The 22,943-nt window shown below is 45.8% G+C and overlaps 1 protein-coding gene across 1 annotated transcript in view; it reads left to right on the top strand.

Annotated features, from left to right (window-relative positions):
- Positions 1–22,943, top strand: part of LOC126108294 (adenylate cyclase type 5-like) — a 693,279-nt gene that overhangs the window by 549,617 nt on the left and 120,719 nt on the right. The window contains exon 15 of the mRNA XM_049913517.1: positions 11,466–11,578. Within this exon, the coding sequence (XP_049769474.1) occupies positions 11,466–11,578 (113 nt within the window). The remainder of the gene's footprint in view (positions 1–11,465; positions 11,579–22,943) is intronic.

Consider the following 22,943-nt stretch of genomic DNA (forward strand, 5'->3'; position numbering starts at 1 on the left):
AGGCTTTCCTCCTTCTTGTTGAAACTGTTCGCGTGTTTTTGGATTTCTACAGCTTCTCTGAACAAGCGCGTGTGATAGTGCTTCTCTACAGCCAGAACTTCCGTGTCGGCGAATTTTATTGCGTGGTCGGTCTCATTCAGTGCGTGCTCTGCCACGGCCGATTTCTCCACCTGCCCCAACCTGCAATGTCGCTTATGCTCTTTGATCCTGGTGTTAATGGATCGTCCAGTCATTCCGACATAAACTTTTCCGCATGTGCAAGGTATACGGTATATTCCCGACATTGCAAGTGGGTCTCTTTTCTCCTTCGCCGATCTAAGACACTCTTTGATCTTCCTTGTCGGTTTGAAAATCGTCTTTACGCCGTGTTTGCGCAATATACGGACGATTCTGTCCGTCACTCTGGGAATGTATGGCAGAAAGGCCGTACCCGACATTTCTTTCTCTGGTTCCTTACTTCGCCGAGTGTTTGGCTCTGTTACACTTCTAATGTAATTTGTGGAGAACCCATTGCTCCTCAGAACAGTTTCCAGGTGTTGCATTTCTCGTTTGAGGTGTTGAGGCTCACATATTCGTCCTGCTCTCTTTACGAGCGTACTAATCATGCCTCTTTTCTGGCTCGGGTGGTGGTTTGACAGTTTGTGCAGGTATCGGTCCGTGTGTGTCGGTTTTCGATACACGCTGTGTCCCAGGTTTTCGCCGTCCCTTGTGACCAGCACATCTAGAAATGGCAGTTTCTTGTCCTTTTCTACTTCCATGGTAAATGTTATGTTGGCATGGAGGCTGTTCAAGTGTCTCAGGAATTCACCGAGCTGTTCTTCACCATGGCTCCACACCACGAAAGTATCATCGCGTGCTGGCGAAACGTCAGAAAAATCATTAGATGAACGTCGGCCGAAGAACCCGAGACGGAAGCCAATAGGCAGTTTGTCAACAAGTGGCCACGAAAGCCTTAACAATTTTGAATTTCCCGGATGGCTGCATGGCATTCTCTCATGCTAATAATGCGCCCCCTTTCAAACTAACTGATTCGACAGTATGGTTCGCACATACGTCTTTGAGGCATCCTGCATGTCTGCTCAAATCACATTCATCCATTAACTGCGGTTTATAGCGACGACGAGAACGACACGAACATTTTAGCAGTAGGTGGCTGTGCGCCGCGTTATCGATGTTGACCTTGAAGCCGCGGGCTGATATGGAACCCCCCGACTGCTTTCTACTCCCGAGGCTGAAGAGAACCACGAAAGGACGTCGTTTTGCCACCACTGGTGCGATAAAACCGGTACGTCTGAAGGTGTGAGTTGCATAAGTGTTTCCAAGGATGAAACAAGGACCGCCGGCCTGTGTGGCCGAGCGGCTCTAGGCGCTTCAGTCTGGAACCTGGCGACCGTTACGGTCGCAGGTTCGAATCCTGCCTCGGGCATGGATGTGTGTGATGTCCTTAGGTTAGTTAGGTTTAATTAGTTCTAAGTTCTAGGGGACTGATGACCTCAGATGTTAAGTCCCATAGTGCTCAGAGCCATTTGAACCATTTTTTTGGATTACATTTTGACGCAATTTGGGTACATAGATCCTGAGAAATCAGTACCCGGAACAACCACCTCTGGCTGTAATAACGGCCTTGATACGCCTGGGCATTGAGACGAATGGAGCTTGGATGGCGTGTACAGGTACAGCTGCCCATGCAGCTTCAACACCATACCACAGTTCATCAACAGTAGTGACTGGCGTATTGTGACGAGCCAGTTTCTCGGCCACCATTGACCAGACGTTTTCAGCTGATGAGAGATCTGGAGAATGTGTTGGCCAGGGCAGCAGTCGAACATTTTCTGTATCCTGAAAGGCCCGTACAGGACCTGCAACATGCGGTCGTGCATTATCCTTCTGAAATGTAGGGTTTCGCAGGGATCGAATGAAGGGTAGAGCCACGGGTCGTAACGCATCTGAAATGTAACGTCCACTGTTCAAATTGCCGTCAATGCGAACAAGAGGTGACCGAGACGTGTCACCAATGGCACCCCATACCATCACGCTGGGTGATACGCCAGTATGGCGATGACGAATACAGGCTTCCAACGTGCGTTCACCGTGGTGTCGCCAAACACGGATGTGACCATCATGATGCTGTAAACAGAACCTGGATTCATCCGAAAAATGACGTTTTGCTATTCGTGCACCCAGGTTCGTCGTTCGGTACACCATCGCAGGCGCTCCTGTCTGTGATGCAGCGTCAATGGTAACCGCAGCCACGGTCTCCGAGCTGATAGTCAATGCTGTTGTAAACGCCACTATGCCATTTGAACCATTTTTTTGAAACAAGGACAGGAACAGGTGTATTACACCTGAGTGCTATTACTTTCAAGTCGGCAGAGTTCATGTTAATGAATAAATAAAGATTCTTTAAGGAAAACAAAATTCTCGTTACTTTTTGATCACACCTCAAACGTACGTCCACGGGAAGAATGATTGTTTATCACCTTTGGGCGTTGTGTGATTGATTTAATCTTGTCCCTACGATCACTATGGGAGCAATATGTAGAGAGTTGTAGTGTACTCCTAGACTCATCATTTAAAGCCGATTTTTGATATTTTGTAAGTAGGCTTTCTAGGGATAGTTTGCAGAGAGTTGTAGTGTACTCCTAGAGTCATCATTTAAAGCCGATTTTTGATATTTTGTTAAGTAGGCTTTCTAGGGATAGTTTGCGTCTATCTTTATATGTCGGAAAATTCAGTTCTTTCAGCATCTATGAGACAGTCTCCCACAGGTAAAACCTGTGACGATTCGTGTTGCCCTTCTCTGTATACGTTCAATATCCCCTATTAGTCCTACCTGATATCAGCACCGCTCACGTCAGCTGCATTCTAGGACTGATCGCACGAGTGATTAACAAGCAGTCTATTTTGCAGATCGGCTGTTCTATCAGTAAACCGCAGTCTGCCACCTGGCTTACGCACGAATCTCGTACCCTACACTGAAGTGCCAAAGAAACTCATATAGGCATGCGTATTCAAATACAGATACAGGGTGTTTCAAAAATGACCGGTATATTTGAAACGGCAATACAAACTAAACGAGCAGCGATAGAAATACACCGTTTGTTGCAATATGCTTGGGACAACAGTACATTTTCAGGCAGACGAACTTTCGAAATTACAGTAGTTACAATTGTCAACAATAGATGGCGCTGTGGTCTGGGAAACTCTATAGTACGATATTTTCCACATATCCACCATGCGTAGCAATAATATGGCGTAGTCTCTGAATGAAATTACCCGAAACCTTTGACAACGTGTCTGGCGGAATAGCTTCACATGCAGATGAGATGTACTGCTTCAGCTGTTCAATTGTTTCTGGATTCTGGCGGTACACCTGGTCTTTCAAGTGTCCCCACAGAAAGAAGTCACAGCGGTTCATGTCTGGCGAATAGGGAGGCCAATCCACGCCGCCTCCTGTATGTTTCGGATAGCCCAAAGCAATCACACGATCATCGAAATATTCATTCAGGAAATTAAAGACGTCGGCCGTGCGATGTGGCCGGGCACCATCTTGCATAAACCACGAGGTGTTCGCAGTCTCGTCTAAGGCAGTTTGTACCGCCACAAATTCACGAAGAATGTCCAGATAGCGTGATGCAGTAATCGTTTCGGATCTGAAAAATGGGCCAATGATTCCTTTGGAAGAAATGGCGGCCCAGACCAGTACTTTTTGAGGATGCAGGGACGATGGGACTGCAACATGGGGCTTTTCGGTTCCCCATATGCGCCAGTTCTGTTTATTGACGAAGCCGTCCAGGTAAAAATAAGCTTCGTTAGTAAACCAAATGCTGCCCACATGCATATCGCCGTCATCAATCCTGTGCACTATATCGTTAGCGAATGTCTCTCGTGTAGCAATGGTAGCGGCGCTGAGGGGTTGCCGCATTTGAATTTTGTATGGATAGAGGTGTAAACTCTGGCGCATGAGACGATACGTGGACGTTGGCGTCATTTGGACCACAGCTGCAACACGTCGAACGGAAACCCGAGGCCGCTGTTGGATCACCTGCTGCACTAGCTGCGCGTTGCCCTCTGTGGTTGCCGTACGCGGTCGCCCTACCTTTCCAGCACGTTCATCCGTCACGTTCCCAGTCCGTTGAAATTTTTCAAACAGATCCTTTATTCTATCGCTTTTCGGTCCTTTGGTTATATTAAACCTCCGTTGAAAACTTCGTCTTGTTGCAACAACACTGTGTTCTGGGCGGTGGAATTCCAACACCAGAAAAATCCTCTGTTCTAAGGAATAAACCATGTTGTCTACAGCACACTTGCACGTTGTGAACAGCACACGCTTACAGCAGAAAGACGACGTACAGAATGGCGCACCCACAGACTGCGTTGTCTTATATATCTTTCACATCACTTGCAGCGCCATCTGTTGTTGAAAATTGTAACTACTGTAATTTCGAAAGTTTGTCCGCCTGAAAATGTACTGTTGTCCCAAGCATATTGCAACAAACGGTGTATTTCTATCGCTGCTCGTTTAGTTTTTATTGCCGTTTCAAATATACCGGTCATTTTTGAAACACCCGTACATGCAAACAGGCAGGATACGACACTGCGGTCGGCAACGCCTATATGGGACAACAAGTGTCTGGCACAGTTGTTAGATCGGTTACTGCTGCTGCAATAGCAGGTTATCAAGATTCATGTGCGTTTCAGTGGTGATATAGTCGGCGCATGAACGATGGCACACAGCATCTCCGAGGTAGCGATGAAGTAGGGATATTCCCGTACGACCATTTCACGACAGTACCGTGAATATCACGAATCCGGTAAAACGTCATACCGTTCAACTTGACAGAAGTGCAACCCTTCCGCAAATTCCTGCAGATTTCAATGTTGTGCTGTCAATAAGTGTCAGTGCGAACCATTCAACGGAACATCATCGATATGGGCTTTCGGAGCCGAAGGCCCAGTCGTGTAGCCTTGATGACTGCACGACTCAAGGCTTTACGCCTCGCCTGGGCCCCTCAACACCGACGTTGGACTATTGATGACTGGAAACATGTTGCCTAGTCGGCCGAGTCTCGTTTCAAATTGCATCGAGAGGATGGACGTGAACAGGTATGAAGAAAACCTTATGAATTCATGTATCTTGCATTTCAGCAGGGGACTGTTCAAGGTGGTGGAGGCTCTGTAATGGTGTGGGCGTGTGCCGTTGGAGTGATATGGGACCTAGATACGTGTAGATACGAGTCTGACAGGTGACATGTACGTAAGCATCCTGTCCGACCACCTGCATGCATTCATGTCCATTGTGCATTCCAAAGGACTCGGGAAATTCCAGCAGGACAGTGCGACACCGCATACGTCCATAATTGCTACAGAGTGGCTCCAGGAACACTCTTCCGCGTTTGAACACTTCCGCTGGCCGCCATACTCCCCAGACATGAAGATTAGTGAGTATTGAGCATATCTGGGATGCCTTGCAACGTGCCTGTTTGGAAGAGATCTCCATCCCTTCGTACTCTTGCGAATTTGTGGGCAGGCCTGCTGGATTCATAGTGTCAGTTCCCTCCAGTACTATTTTAGACATCAGTCGAGACCATGCAACGTCGTGTTGCTGCACTTCTGTGTGCTGGCGGGGGCCCTACACGATATTAGGTAGATGTACTAGTTTCTCTCGCTCTTCAGTGTATAAGGTTCATTGTTAATCAATTTCAACAGCTTCCTAAATAACACTATCACCATAGGTGGGCCGGCTGGAGTGGCCGTGCGTTTCTAGGCGCTACATCCTGGAGCCGAGCGACCGCTACCGTCGCAGGTTCGAATTCTGCCTCGGGCATGGATGTGTGTGATGTCCTTGTGTTAGTTAGGTTTAATTAGTTCTAAGTTCTAGGGGACTGATGACCTCAGAAGTTGTCGCATAGTGCTCAGAGCCATTTGAACCATTTTTGAACAATAGCTGGAAGTGCACGCCGGCTCAACCTGAAGAGAATACTTCGTCCCTTGTTTCATAGGGCCCACGTCATTTCAAACCCTGAGGGTTAGTGAGCTGAGTTAACTCATCTTAAAGTCATCTTTCGTCAGAATACTTATACTGAAAGACAGATTAAACGTGCGTTCCGCTATCGACCAACTGTTGATAAGACAAAGGTGACACCAAAGTCTACGGCCTTTTCGTCCAACGCAGGGAGCTTTTCATAAAGGATTGGTCTTATTTTGCGGAAATATGAGGTGAAGGGTGTCTTTCGACCACCATCTGGGACCTGGGTCCTTTTAGGTTCCGTAAAGGATGATCTTGCTTTGCGTAAGGCTGGTGTCTACCGTATGCCTTGCAGTTGTGGCTAGGGCTGTTGATAAGTTACCGGTACTGATATATTCCCCGGGAAATGTCAATGGCGACAATCTGTTCTTCGATCTGGCAATATCAAAATGGCAGTATCGAGTGCCGATACTTTTATTTTTTTCGTAATTTGCGGTAAATATTTGAAGTTGTTCTTTTGAAACTGTAGTAGAACATAATTTTACTTTAACTGTGTGAAGGAATCTTACAACTTTTTGAGCTTTCATCACTTCCAGTCTTTCTCTATGACTGTGTGAACGAAGTATAGGCGGCACAAAACAGGAAGTTCGATTGCACTGAGGGGGGGGGGAGGGGGGGATGTCGGTGTGAATGGAATAAGATTTCCGATTTCAAGAAATAATACACAAGTTGCGTTAAAAAAGAAAACTAGTCTACTAGTTCGTCACATCGGCAGTTTTCAAAAATAGTTACTTAAAATGATGAACAAAAATTTAAAAGACAAGATTGGTCCTTGCGGCTGGTGGAGACGTGTGAGGGAAAATGCTGACGTAATTGGCGCTCGGCGCCACCAACAGAAACTCCAACGTTTAGCTTCACTACGCAATTGTTCTACATCAGCGTGGAAATAGGTTTATTTCGACATGTAGCCAATGATAAACTAAGAAAATAATGTATGACAGGTCGACTGCAACGAAATACTGCATGACAGTGGACCATGTACGCAGTTGTTAATGAACAACACAACATTCGATGAAAAATGTTTTGTAATACAAGCTTTTGCTCTGCACAAATTCCCATTATTAAGTTACAAATTTTCAAATTAAGTGTTTTTTTCTTCAATTATTGCTCCAAGGAGGATAGGCAGGCTGCTACCTTGTTTATGTACAGAATAACTAATAATGAAGGAATAATTAAACATACAACTCGAAAACCGGCAGTGTATTTGAAACGTGCAGCCGATATTTTTATAGGCCGATACGTCCATATTTGTAGATTAAAATTGAAGAAACTGCAAAAGGGTGGGAATTTAAGGAGATGGGACCTGGATAAACTGGCTAAACCAGAGGTTGTACAGAGTTTCAGGAAGAGCATAAGGGAACAATTGACAGGAATGGGGGAAAGAAATACAGTAGAAGAAGAATGGGTAGCTCTGAGGGATGAAGTAGTGAAGGTGGCAGAGGATCAAGTCGGTAAAAAGACAAGGGCTAGTAGAAATCCTTGGGTAACAGAAGAAACATTGAATTGAATTGATGAAAGGAGAAAATATAAAAACGCAGCAAATGCAGCAGGCAAAAAGGAATACAAACGTCTCAAAAATGAAATTGACAGGAAGTGCAAAATGCCTAAGTAGGCATGGCTAGAGGACAAATGTAAGGATGTAGAGGCTTATCTCACTAGGGGTAAGATAGATACTGCCTACAGGAAAATTAAAGAGACCTTTGTATGAATATCAAGAGCTCAGATGGAAACCCAGTTCTAAGCAAAGAAGGGAAAGCAGAAAGTTGGAAGGAGTATATAGAGAGTCTATAGAAGGGCGATGCTCTTGAGGACAATATTATGGAAATTGAAGAGGATGTAGATGAAGATGAAATGGGAGACATGATACTGCGTGAAGAGTTTGACAGAGCACTGAAAGACCTGAGTCGACACAAGGCCCCGGGAGTAGAAAACATTAGATTGGAACTACTGACGGCCTTGGGAGAGCCAGTCCTGACAAAACTCTACCATCTGGTGAGCAAGATGTATGAGACAGGTGAAATACCCTCAGACTTCAAGAAGAATATAATAATTCCAATTCCAAAGAAAGCAGGTGTTGACAGATGTGAAAATTACCGAACTATCAGTTTAATAAGTTATTGCTGCAAAATACTAACGCGAATTCTTTACGGACGAATGTAAAAACTAGTAGAAGCCGACCTCGGGGAAGATCAGTTTGGATTCTGTAGAACTGTTGGAACACGGGAGGCAATACTGTCCTTACGACTTATCTTAGAAAATAGATTAAGGAAAGGCAAACCTACGTTTCTAGCATTTGTAGACTTAGAGAAAGCGTTCGACAATGTTGACTGGAATATTCTCTTTCAAATTCTAAAGATGGCAGGGGTAAAATATAGGGAGCGAAAGGCTATTTACAATTAGTACAGAAAGCAGATGGCAGTTATAAGAGTCGAGGGGCATGAAAGGGAAGCAGTGGTTGTGAAGGGAGTGAGACAGGGTTGTAGCCTGTCCCCGATGTTATTCAATCTGTATATTGAGCAAGCAGTAAAGGAAACAAAAGAAAAATTCGGAGTAGGTATTAAAATCCATGGAGAAGAAATAAAAACTTTGAGGTTCGCCGATGACATTGTAATTCTGTCAGAGACAGCAAAGGACTTGGAAGAGCTGTTGAACGGAATGGATGGTGTCTTGAAGGGAGGATATAAGACGAACATCAACAAAAGCAAAACGAGGATAATGGAATGTAGTCGAATTAAGTCGGGTGATGCTGAGGGATTTAGATTAGGAAATGGGACACTTAAAGTAGTAAAGGAGTTTTGCTATTTGGGGAGTAAAATAACTGATGATGGTCGAAGTAGAGAGGATATAAAATGTAGACTGGCAATGGCAAGGAAAGCGTTTCTCAAGAAGAGGAATTTGTTAACATCGAGTATAGATTTAAGTGTCAGGACGTCGTTTCTGAAAGTATTTGTATGGAGTATAGCCAAGTATGGAAGTGAAACATGGACGATAAATAGTTTGACCAAGAAGAGAATAGAAGCTTTTGAAATGTGGTGTTACAGAAGAATGCTGAGTATTAGATGGGTAGATCACGTAACTACTGAGGAGGTATTGAACAGAATTGGGGAGAAGAGGAGTTTGTGGCACAACTTGGCAAGAAGAAGGGACCGGTTGATAGGACATCATGGATCACAAATTTAGCATTGGAGGGCAGCGTGGAGGGTATAAATCGTGTAGGGAGACCAAGAGATGAATACACTAAGCAGATTCAGAAGGATGTAGGCTGCAGTAAGTACTGGGAGATGAAGAAGCTTGCACAGGATAGAGTAGCATGGAGAGCTGCATCAAACCAGTCTCAGGACTGAAGACATCAACAACAACACGTCCATATTTACTCCGTTGATACATCGACACTTTTTGTTTAAATCTCGGGGGCCGATAACGATATTTTTAAATGTCGATATATCGGATATAGTCCTAGTTGTGGCGCTATGGAGGACCGGTGTACTGGACATAACCGGCACATATACTTACGACAGCCGAGGAAATCCGTTATTGCAGAATATTGTTTTGTCACCAGTGATGGTACGGAATATAACAACACGGAGATTCTAGAATGCACTTCCAGCTATTGCGACAGTGATACTAAGGAAGCTGTTGATATTAAATTAGTAAGTTACCGTATAAATAGGGATGGTGGTATTTGTTTGAGTTCCGCATTTAATCCTGCTCTCTCAATTGACAAGAAACAGAGGGGCAGGTCTATGCGAGCTCAGCCGTTGATTATAAATTTCACTATCGATGACTTCCGACGTCGGTCATCTTTAGTTTGTGATGGCGCTAGTGCTAGCAAAGTGTGCGTGTGTGTGTGTACGGTCGCAGGTTCGAATCCTGCCTCGGCCATGGATGTTTGTGATGTCCTTAGGTTCGTTAGGTTTAACTAGTTCTAAGTTCTAGGGGACTAATGACCTCAGCAGTTGAGTCCCATAGTGCTCAGAGCCATTTGAACCATCGTGTGTGTGTGTGTGTGTGTGTGTGTGTGTGTGTGTGTGTGCGTGTGTGTGTGTGTGTGTGTTATCATTATGGAGTTTATTGGAAACTGAGGTTTTGTATTCGTTTGCGCAGCGCGTAGTCCCGAAGTTTTGTTTTGAAAATGGCAGGGTGTTGTCCTGTCGAAATATCGACGATTGTCGGCGACGTCATTCGCCTGCATTCCCGTAAGTTATTTGAACATTGTATACGCTGGTAGAAACTAATGTCTCACATATTCCAGAATGAAATTTTCGTTCTGCAGCGGAGTGTCCTCTGATATGAAACTTTCTGGCGGATTAAAACTTTGTGTCGGACCGAGACTCGAACTCTGGACCTTTGCCTTTCACAACTAAGTGCTCTAGCGACTGAACTATCCAAGCACGACTCACGACCCGTCCCCACAGCTTTACATTCGGCAGTACTTCGTCTCCTACCTTCCATGTTTCACAGAAGCTCTCCTGCGGACATTGCAAGACCAGCACTGCTGGAAAAAAAGGATATTGCGGAGACATGGCTTAGCCACAGACTGGGGGATGTTCTAAGAATGAGATTTTCAATCTGCAGCGGAGTGTGCGATGATATGAAAGCCCTTGAAAGCCAAAGGTACCGAGTTCGAGTCTCTGTCCAGCACACAGTTTTAATCTGCCAGAAAATTTAATATCAGCGCACACTCCGGTGCAGAGTGAAAATCTCATTCTGGAAAGATCCCTCAGGCTGTGGCTAAGCCATCTCTCCCCAATATCCTTTCTTCCATGCGCCTGCTTAGCCGGACGGTAACGTCCTTACCTCCCATGCAGCGGGCTTGGGTTCGATTCCCAGCTTGCGGACTGGGTGTAGTGTTGTCCTCATCATCATTTCATCCTGATTCACTGGCACGCGGGAGTCGCCCAATGTGGCGTCGACTGAAATAACACTCGCACTCTGCGGCCGAACTTCGGAGGCTGGGGACTCCCGGTCAGCAATGCCGTACGGCCATTTCATTCATCCTTTCTTCCAGGAGTGCTAGTCTTGCACACATCGCAGGATAGCCTCTGTGAAGCATAGAAGGTAAGAGACGAGGTACTGCCGGAATTAGAGCTGTAATGACGGGTCGTGAGTCTTGCATGGGTAGCTCAGTCGGTAGAGCACTTGCTCATGAAAGACAGAGGTCCCGAGTTCGAGTCTCGGTCCAACACAGACTTTCAATCTGCCAGGAACTTCTGCCTGACATATTGCCAATCTTTGCACCACTTTGAAAGCTTATCAAGATGCGACTGATCATTTAAATACATACCGATCATTCCCAAACTTTGTTTCAATCGCATTGTTAATTAATTCAAGTGATTTAACTTTTACTGTCCTTTCTCTCAATTCGGCGGATTCGCCCCACTTTAACTCTGGACCGTGCACTTACGACTAACGCTGCGTGTCGCTTGGCTTGTTGCAGAGGAGAAGGAGGACGTGGAGCACCTGCAGGCGTACAACCGGAAGCTGCTGGCCAACATACTTCCGGTGCACGTGGCGCAGCACTTCCTGCGCGGCGACAAGAACTCCGTCGACGTGAGTGTCAGCGCGGTTGCGGCGGCTGCCTCCACTCAGCCTCTAGTACTTGTCGAGACCCCCCTTCTCGGTGAGGTCTGTGGTAGAGAGAAGAAAGGGCGTGTCGGTCCGTCGAGAGAATTAACGCTCTGTCTCAGCTCAGCCCCACGAACGAACCAAGTGCTCACCCTTCTCTCTCACAAGTAACAAGCCAGATGTTAATCTGAGCCACATTTTTCGTGATTTGTACGCACTGAGAATGTAACAGCAACGAAAACACAATTATCGACAACCAAGAAAAGTATTCGAGGCTTAAGACTGCTGTAATACTACGAATTACGACCTTTTTAAGTATTAAGAGATTATGCATTTCCTTTTACATGAGTTCAATCTTTTATCTCTCTCTTTAACTACACACACAGGATGTTTCCGTAAGGGCGTGCAAAAATTGAACAAGACATGGAGGATGCTCTACTGAACAATTTGAGTAGGGAAGCTGGGGTGGATAAGCCAGCTTAAGGATGTAATATGTACGAAATCACATTCATGTGCACTTTTTTTATTTACATTAGTTACTTGTAACTGGGAAGACCGAGAACAAGATGGATTGATACACTAAAGATGAGTTTAAAGAGGAGAAACCTGCTAGGGGACCAAATTGTGGAAGATGAATGGTGGAAGGACCGAGTAAAGTGAGGAAGTACCATTGATACCAGATGTTGGATACAGGGGAAACATAGATGATGACAGGTAACTGGAAAGACCTTCATTCACACAATAAACGGACCATGTGTACTGTATCTTACAAAACGTGCTGTAACTGACGGCCACCAGCCTCAATGCAAGCATGACACAGGCGAACAAGATTCTGACGCACGCTGACTGTTACGGCATAAAGCCAAGCGCCGGCACGCCAGTCGGGAACGACAGGGAAGAGAAGGCTGTGAAGAAGACGTCAGCCAATCGGACGCTGACCGACCCCTCTCCAGGACGACAACGCAACAGTAGCGGCCCCTATGTGAAGAGGACATAAGCGCCGCGACCGACTGGTGACGCCCCAGCTGAATAGCAGCTTTAAGACTGGCGAGCTCTGTAGTAGCTTCAACTCTACTTATTTCATTTGCACACTTCATGTAGCGCAGACTTTGAATTGTTTATATGGAAGAAGATTGCTTATTTTGTATGTAGCTCCTGGCTTGCCACAAGCTGTGTAAATGCAAAAGTTTTGTCTCTTTTCGTTTGGTAATAAAATTCATTAGTATGACTTCTTTGATTTGATTGTCTAGCGAACCGAGTAAGAAGGATTCCTAGACACTCCATATTTGACGACAAGGCTGGACGTTATATTGACAAATATCCCTGGTGTGTTTCGAATCGCATCACAGGCAGCCACAATTCTGTCAACTAATTACATCTCCAAATCCACTGGGGTCTCATACACAAGTGACTTTAGATATCCTCGCAGAAAATAATCAAGGCCACTCACGTCAGGTGACCTCGCAGGTCATGGAATAGGAATTCCCCTTCCAATCAACCGACCAAGAAATACAGCACTGAGATGGTTGCGGACATCCACAGTGAAGTAAGGCGGTGCACCTTCATGTTGTATACACATCCTCTCAGGAACAGCCAAGGGTACGTTTTCCAACAACCCAAGTAGAACTCTTTGCACGAAGCTAAAGTACGGGTGGCCATTCAGATGGCCAGGTAGAAGATATGTCCCAACGAGATTGTCAAATGTTTCAAATGGCTCTAAGCACTATGGGACGTAACATCTCAGGTCATCAGTCCCCTAGACTTAGAACTATGTGAACCTAACTAACCTAAGGACAGCACACACATCCATGCCCGAGGCAGGATTCGAACCTGCGACCGTAGCAGCAGCGTGGTTCCGGACTGACGCGCCTAGAACCGCTTGGCCACAACGGCCGGCTGAGATTGTCGCCTACAACTCTGGTCCAGATATTCACAGCAAAACCTGCTTGATGGCGTGTCTCTACAACAGTGTGAGGGTTGTCCTCATCCCATACATGGCTATTTCTGCTGTTCGCAATACCATCCAGTGAGACCTGGTCAGTAAGCAGCACGATTTGCAGGAAATCTGGTCCACCAATCAGTTGTTGGAGCAGCCACTGACACACTGCGAGCGTTGCACCAAAGTCAGTCACAAGCATTGCGTGGACTCGTGGCGGGTGATGGGGCTGTAATTGTTGTTCGTGGAGTACTCGCCACACGCTAGTACGTGCAGCGCCCATTCCACGTGCAATACGACGAGCACTTGTATTGGGGTCCACTGCAACACGTCCCAGCACCTCCTCTTCAAAATCAGGTAGGCGAGTGCCCCTCATGTTGCCAGGTCCCTCGTTTCTTCTTCCCGATCAACCAGTCTCCCGAATTCGTCGATCGAGAGAAATAAACACTCGTCATGCCTGTTACGAAATCGTTCCCTGTACAGCCTTTCAGCAGTGAAAGCATTGCACCGTACTTCCCCATACACAAGCTGCATGTCAGTGGGTTCTGCGAAACTGTAACGGTACAACTCCATCGCACTGTACTGGTACATCTTTGAATAGCACTGATTCATTAATGCGTCTATCGTTGATTCAGAGCACATTCTGTGATGAGACAATATAAATACGATATGCACAACTAAAGTAAACAAAACCTTGCATCATGACTTCCTGGTAATCAGTCTCGTGCTTCTCGTTTCCTTGCACCAAATAAAGAGTATACATGTAAATAAACAGGACAATACGTGTAAACTTGTATGCATGTTAGTTGTAAATAAGCTGGAAAACAGCATTGCTAGACAAAGAAGTTTCCTTCCAAAACTCCTTAAGGTGGCTTTTCCCTGCGTCAAATTGTTCAGAGGAGCACTGTCTGTGGCCGGTTACATTTTTGCACGCTCTTGCGGAAAAGCCGGCCGCGGTGGCCGAGCGGTTCTAGGCGCTTCAGTCCGGAACCACGCGGCTACTACGGTCACAGGTTCGAAATCTGCCTCGGGCATGGGTGTGTGTGATGTCTTTTTTTCTTTCCTTTATTGAACTTCGATTTCCCCCCTAAGGGGGCGGGCTGGCAGCAGCTTAGTACGCTGCTCTTCAGCCTACAGACTTTTTAAAACGTAAGAAGAAGATAAGAAAGAATAAAAGCAGGCGATAAAACGGTGACGTAAATTGTAAAACGGCGAAAAATTGTGGAAAGTTAAAACATAAAACAAAGGGTTGGCAATGCTAATAAAATACTCAGGAAGCATACAGGTAAAATAGTAGACAGACAATTAAAAAAACATGGCGATAGTCCGGTTTCTGTGCCCAAGAGATATAAAAATCACACCCAGAGACAGTATGATTTCTGTTCGCAACACTTCGGAATAGCCAAGGGCAGATGGGGGGGGGGGGGGGGGTGATGTCTTTAGGTTAGTTAAGTTTGAGTAGTTCTAAGTTCTAGGGGACTGATGACCTCAGATGTTACGTCCCATAGTGCTCAGAGCCATTTCAACCATCTGAATCTTAAGGGAAAACACGGTGTACAGGGTGTCCATAATTAAAGTTCCACTTTCAAAGCGCTGTAGAAAGGAAACGACTGCTCAGAATGGCGTCAAATTTGAACAGTACATTATTGGCACAGGGGAAAAGGACATTGCACGAAAGAAATTTAACGAAAATTTCAAAAATAGATGGAGCTGTAGGCGTCTTAACGTAGTGGGGTCGCCCTCAAAAGACAAATTAATCGCAGTAGGACGGCTATGCACACACGCCACCCGTACTGTTCAGTGCTCATGAATGAACAAGATCGGCAGTCAACATTTGTCGCAGTGTTGGGTAAGCCCATCCACCAAGGCAAGGTCGTTCCATATCGGACGGAAAACATTGGTTTGTAACTGTCCTCAGACCAAGATCCGCGCCGGCCGGAGTGGCCGAGCGGTTCTAGGCGCTTCAGTCTGGAACCGCGTGACCGCTACGGTCGCAGGTTCGAATCCTGACTCGGGCATGGGTGTGTGTGATGTCCTTAGGTTAGTTAGGTTTAAGTAGTTCTAAGTTCTAGGGGACTGATGACCACAGATGTTAAGTCCCATAGTGCTCAGAGCCATTTGAACCATTTTTGAACCAGTTCACGTGCGTGCCGATGTTCATTTTTCCCATAATCTACTTGTTGTCCGCTTCCGTGTGAACAAGAGACCGAACGCTTGGTTTTCTGGAAGGTCAGCAGGAAGCAACTCTGAACATGTGTGATTTTACATCCATAGCACTGCAGGATTTTTCGTAGAATTTCATGCACCATGCTTGCAGGCATGTGCAATGTTCGGGGAATTCCTCTAGTGTTGCATGTTTGCAGACCACTGTTCGACCGCTCCTGGAATGTTGTGGTTACATCTTTGACAGACGGTGGATCGACTGCTTTCCTCCCTCCGTCGCAAGTCAAAAGAAGCTGTCATTTCGATGTCATGTTCTCCCTATCCAATGTCTTTTCTCATACCCTCCAGTGTCCACAACTTCTGTAGGGCTACTGGCGCACAGCCACCATTCTCATGCACTGAAGAGCCAGAGAAACTGGTACACATGTCTAATATCATATGGGGCCCACGCGAGCACGCAAAAGTGTTGCAACACGACGTGGCATGGACTCGACTAATGCCTGAAATAGTGCTGGAGGGAACTGACACCATCAATCCTGTAGGGCTGTAATAAATCCGTGTGAGGGTACGAGGCGGTGGAGATCTCTTCTGAACAGCACGTTGCAACGCATCCCAGATATGCTCAATAATGTTAATGTCCGGGGAGTTTGGTGGACAGTGGAAGAGTGTTCTTGGAGCCACTGTATAGCAATTCTGGATGTGTAGGATCTCGCATTGTCTTGCTGAAATCGTCCAAGTCCATTACAGAGCCCCCACCAGCATTAACAGTCCCCTGCTGACATGCAAGGTGCAGGGATTCGCTGTCTCCATACCTTTTACACGTCCATCCGCTCAATAAAATCTGAAACGAGACTCGCCCGACCAGGCAAAATGTGTCCAGTCATCAACAGTTTGCGTGGGTGTTGATGGGTCCAGGCGAGGCGTGAACCTTTGTGTCGTGTAGTCATCAAGAGTACACAAGTGGGCCTTTGGCTCCGAAAGGCCAGATCGGTGTTGTTTGGTTGAATGGTTCGCACGCTGACACTTGTTGATGACCCAGGATTGAAATCTGCAGTAACTTGCTGAAGGGTTGCACTTCTGTCTGAAGGATTCTCTTCAGTCGTCGTTGGTCCCGTTCGTGTAGACTCTTTTTCCGGTCGCAGCAATGTCGGAGATTTGATGTTTTACCTGAATCTTTATATTCACGGTACACTCGTGAAATGATCGCACGGGAAAATCCCCATTTCAAAACTACCTCGGAGGTGCGTCGACTATAACACCACGTTCAAACTCACTTAAATCTCGATAACCTGCCATTGTAGCAGCATTAGCCGATGCAACTGTGCCAGAAAATTGTCTTATATAGGCGTTGCCGACCACAGCGTCGTATTATGCCTGTTTACATATCTGCCCGCATCTCATGGTCGTGCGGTAGCGTTCTCGCTTCCCACGTCCGGGTTCCAGGGCTCGATTGCCGGCGGGGTCAGGGATTTTCTCTGCCTCGTGATGGCTGGGTGTTGTGTGATGTCCTCAGGTTAGTTAGGTTTAAGTAGTTCTAAGTTCTAGGGACTGATGACCTAAGATGTTAAGTCCCATAGTGCTCAGAGCCATTTGAACTTTTTTGTTTACATATCTTTGTATCTGAATACGCATGCGTTAACCAGTTTCTTTGATGCTTCGACCGAGCGAGGTGACGCAGTGGTTAGCACACTGGACTCGCATTTGGGAGGCTGACGGTGCAGTCCCGCGACCGGCCATCCTGATTTAGGTTTTACCGTGATTTCCCTAAATCGCTCCAGGCAAATGCTGGGATGGTTCCTTCGAAAGGGCACGGCCGACTTCATTCCCCGTCCCTCCCTAATCCGATGAGACCGATGACCTCGCCGTTTGCCTCTTCCCCCAAACAAGCCAACCCATCCCCTCTTTGGCGCTTTAGTGTAAAAAAGCTTTTTACGAGCAGCGCGCGAGCCAGTCATGTTGGGCATCTCGGACGCAAACTGAGGAACAGCCGTGTGCCACGCGCCTGTTGGTGTGCATTCTGACGCTTACAGCGCCATCTATTGGTAAAATTTTCCGTTTGTTTTTGTTTTCCATCCCGTGACGTTTCTCCCAGCACCAATAATATGGTGTTCAAATTTAACGTTGTTTTGAGCGGTGGTTCTCCTTCTACGGCGTTTTGAAACTGGTAATCTTAATTATGGACATCCTACATGTATACAGTCTCTTTTCTTCACGTCCTTTTGGATATTTCCCTGACAAATAAAAAGGGGAAGCGCCCAGAAGATGAGGAGAAAATGATATTAAACTGAATGCTTTGACAAGGTGTGCTATGTTATTTCAGTTATTACAAACTCGATTGAAAGTCAGAGAGAACTTCGCAGTATAAGGGCCCTTATCAGCATGACGTTGCACCCCTCTTGCCTCTATGCATGCACTGATTTGGTTGAGAAATGTGTCATCAAGCTGTTGTCTCCTGTCCTGGTGCAGTCTGGCCCACAACACTTGTAACTGGTCCTCGACATCCCCAGTACTAGCAACAGGACAGAGCCGACATCTGGGTTGCTGCCACACAGATTCTACTGTGGACAGATGTGGGTCTTTCTCTGACCACGAGTGTGCCTCAGCATCACGCATACAGTTCGAAAAGCCACTGGTCATGTGTGAACGAGCGTTGCTCTGTTGGAAAATGGCGCTCCCATACTATTGCATGAAGGATACCACATGAGGGCGCAGGATGTGCGCATACTGCTGTGCCCTCGGAGTTCCCTTAAAGTCATACCCGATGCCTCCCCGCACCTGAACAGCAGGACTGCTAACACTGTGGCTCTCCAAAACATTCGAAGAAAAGGACCCCATCAAAGGTCAGCTCCATACTCGCCGACAATGGACACCCAGGGCACTGGAGAGCCGCGATTCATCCCTGAACACAATGCGACGCCATTGATCAGTATTCCATGTCACCTGCTCACGGTACCACTCTCCCGCTGGAGGTTCGAGTCCTACCTAGGGCATGGGTTAGGTGTGAAGTCTAGGGACCGATGACCTTACCAGTTTGATCCCTTAAGAATTCACACACATTTGAACATTTCGTACCACTCTGAATGGAGCTTTCGCATGGTACAATAATTCCGTAACTCGGCTGCTGCTAGTCTCCGATGGTGTTGGATGACAGAGAATGTTGCAGGTAATCCACTGCTTGTTCTCTGATGCCAGCTACAGATCTGAAAGGGTTTGCAATATTCTTGGTGCACAGGACAGTGACCCTCCTCCCTGTGGTGGTTACGCATTGTCGACTCCAGCCTTGACAGCGAATGTGCCTACTCTCACATTCCTATACAGTCCAGCATTGGGACACTATTACATTTGAATAATGTGGATATTGCACAATTCGACCAGCTGGCATGTTGAAGACCCAAAATGAGGTCCATTTGAAACTCTGACCGATGCTGATAAAGCTGTCTCACACGAGTACGCAGCGTCTGACGCTATTCATGTCGCTTACATACCCTTGCAGGCCTGGTAACAAACCTAAATACCAACTACGGCCTTTCCACCTGTCACAGAAAGTTGCAACTCTAATCATTTATATACCTCCGTCCCGATGGTGTTTATCTGTTGAAAGTTATACTAACGTCCGACCGTACCTTCAGGACTCTTCTTTTTTTGTGTTGCTGTGTATATACATGACTCAAAGTAAAACAGTTGTCGCTTTTGCGAATCCCTGTAATTGGCTCCCACTGAGAAGCATATAATTGACACAAATGTCTCTACAACCTTCTTCTGTGACGGTGCAAGAGCATGGCGTCCTGCAACGCCACCCTCGGGCTTGGCGACGTTTCAAACAAAAAGGTGTCGACACTTGCGAAGAAAAAGGCCGCAGCTCAGGAGCTCATGTGAGGCTTACGGTGCGTTAATGCTGTCACATTGGCTCCAAATTCCAGGAAAATTCTGTCCAGCACATCCATGTACGTGTTACACGATTGGAAAGTCGTCAAACTGCTTCTTACCCACATTTCACCCCTGGATTTCTCTGTGATGGGGGTCAAAACAGCGGCACCCAGCATTGGAATCACGCTGATTTCTTAGGGGTCGCCGAGGAAAACATTTGACACACACCGCCACTGGCAATCTACACGAAAATCCCTGAGAAAGTGGCATAAAGGGTGTCCATGTAACCATTCCTTCCTTTGAGGCATTGATTTCCTCACCGTTCGCGGTCGAAAGCTACAATTCGTAGTCCAGTGAGCAAGAGAATGACGTTCTTGGCAACATTCGACACCTCTGACACTTCCTGGACGGTTCGACCCTACTCTAAGAACATAATATATTATTATTGGTTAGTTAATTAAAGTCCGAGCGAGGTGGCGCAGTGGTTAGCACACTGGACTCGCATTCGGGAGGACGACGGTTCAATCCCGCGTCCAGCTATCCTGATTTAGGTTTTCCGTGATTTCCCTAAATCACTCCAGGCAAATGCCGGGATGGTTCCCTTGAAAGGGCACGGCCGACTTCCTTTCCCATCCTTACCTAATCCAATGAGACCGATGACCTCGCTGTTTGGTCTCTTCCCCCAAAACAACCCAACCCCAAGTTAATTAAAAATATTCTTTATTTATTAATTCATTCATTCATTTCGTATAGGCAATCTTTGGACCACGTTATTTCAACAGTCTTCCTTTACGTGTTCTGATGTTTGCCCAATGCTCCCACAGTCGTTCTGGGTGCTGCTCTTTCCTCGCCTGGATCCAAGCCATTCCTGTTTTTAGTTTTGGCTTTTCTTGGAAACACTGCCACGCCATAAGTTTCTCCTAGAGTGCGACACGCTCCAAGATGTCATCATGGGTGACCCCCACTTCTTTAAGACCTTTCTCCACCTCTGTAAACCAGGCCCATTTTCTTTTCTTCTCCTGAAAGTAGGTGATCATACGATTGGTGAGTCTTCCAGGGCTCATTCGGGTCATATGTCCATAAAACATAATCCTCCTTTTCCAGATGGTGTCGGTTATCTTCTCTATGTCGGAATACAGTTCATGATTATGACGCCTTTTATATTCCCCATTCCCTTTGGTGGGACCCAAGATCTTTCTTAAAATCTTCGTTTTCTGGGCCTCCAGTTTTTCGATTAGGGCTTTTTTTGTTCATTACTAGGCATTCAGAAGCGTACAAGACCTCCAGACTGATAACAATGCAGTAATGCCTTAACTTTGCATTGAACGATACTGACCTTTTGTTGTACATGTTTATGGTTAAATTGAATGCCATTTCCATTTTGTTCATGCAAGGCTTCTTCCTCTGATAAGGTGGCTGTTATCCATTCTCCGACATATTTAAACTTTTCAACTCGCTTAGGTTTGCCTTGACCCGCTACAAGCTCCCTTTGTGGTGAATTTATGTTCGTTATAAACTCGGTTTTCTCAAATGAAATTTGGAGGCCAGTCTCCTGCGCTTGTACTTTAAGCTCATTAATCTGTCTCTCAGCTGTTTCCGTGGAATCAGAAAAAAATTGCAAGATCATCCGCAAAACCGAGACAATCGAGTTCAACATTCTGTTTCTTCTAAGCCAGCCTGACACCAGTTTTAATTCCTTGGTTTTCCAGTTCTTTGCGCCACTCACAAATTACCTTCTCGAAGGCACAGTTGAAGGGCAGATGCGAGAGCCCATCTCCTTGCCTCACTCCAGTCTTTATTTCAAAAGCTTGTGGTGTTTCTGCTCTAAATTTAACTTTTGAGATTGTGTCGGTTAGTGTTTGCTGGATTATCGCTTTGGTCTTCTTGTCTAGGCCAAGTTCTTCTAGAATTCTGATCAGAGTTTTATGATCAATCGAGTCGCATGCCTTTTTGAAATCCACAAAGGTCGCAACAAAATTTTTATTCCTGAGCTTCAGGTAAGAAAGGATGGATTCGAGGTTCATTATCTGTTCGACGCATGATCGCCCCTTCCTGAAACCTCCTTGACAATCTCCCAGCTGTGGGTCTGGCTGTTCTTCTGACATAGTTTGCAGAGCTTTCGACAGAATCTTATAGGTTGTTGATAAGAGAGGGATACCACGATAGTTATTTACATCTGTTCTGTCTCCTTTCTTATGAAGAGGATGAATTAGAGCATAATTCTAGCCATGTGGAAGTCTTTCAGTTTCTCAAATCTCGCTGATAATTTCTGTTAGTTTATCTACTGCCTTATACCCTGCATACTTCCAAAGCTCAGCAATTATAGAATCTTCGCCTGGTTCTTTGTTGTTTTTAAGCGAGTGAATAATTAGCCTGATTTCCTCTTTCGTGGGTGGTGATGAATTTTGGTGTACTCCTACATAGTTGGTGAAGGGAAATGTGGAGTTTGGAGGTTCACAATTCAGAAGAGCTGTGAAGTAATTCTCTAATATCTAGCATTTGTCTTTATTATTGTGAGCTAGCTTCCCGTTCGGAGCTTTGAAGTGTAGGCTTGGAGGATTGTACTTAGGCGAGACTCGCCTTAAAAGTTCTGTAGAAGTTCCGTGTATTTGTCGTCTGGAAGTCTTATTCAATTTGTGCCAACTTCATTTTCTCAAATGTACCCTTCACTCCCCGTATGATCTTTGCAGCATGTTTTCTACCATCCAGGAAGTTAGTTTTGTTAGCTTCACGTTTTTTTGGCATTCCATCTCTGCCATGCAAGCTGTCGTTGCTTCACTGCTTCCTGACAATCACTGCTCCACCAAGTATGATTCTCCGGTTTCAGACGCGGAACAGTTTCCTTTGCTGTTCTGAGCAGGGCTTGTTGCAATTATTCCCAGCACTCTGGATGCAAGGATTAAAGTTTACGAGTGAATTCTCGACTGGACATCAGCTTTTCCGTGTCAAATCTGTATCTTCTTTGCTGTGTTTTTCTGGAACTTCTTGGAATTAGCTTAATTTTAATCTTTGAAAGATAGTGATCTAAATCCAGATTGGCATTCCTCAGAACTTTAACTTTCTGGATATCCCATTGTGCCTTTCAGGTGATGGAAACGTGATCAATTTTATATTCTACAAGATTCGGATTTGGGCATGACCAAGTTACCTGTTTTCTTGGCAAGTGTTTGACTGCTGTTGATTTCATGACTAGGTTAAAAGCTTTCCACAGTTCCACGAGTCTCTCTCATTTGCGGTTGGTTCTTTTATGTGCTGGGTAATTTTCCAACAATGTCTTGGAATTTTCTCTCCTTGCCAAGTTGCGCATTGAAATATCCAACCAGGATGATGATGCGTTTGTCTGAGATCTTGGATAGGAGCTCTTCTAGTTCTTCCCAAAATTTT

This window comes from Schistocerca cancellata, chromosome 11 (genome assembly GCF_023864275.1).
Source record: "Schistocerca cancellata isolate TAMUIC-IGC-003103 chromosome 11, iqSchCanc2.1, whole genome shotgun sequence".
NCBI lineage: Eukaryota > Metazoa > Arthropoda > Insecta > Orthoptera > Acrididae > Schistocerca > Schistocerca cancellata.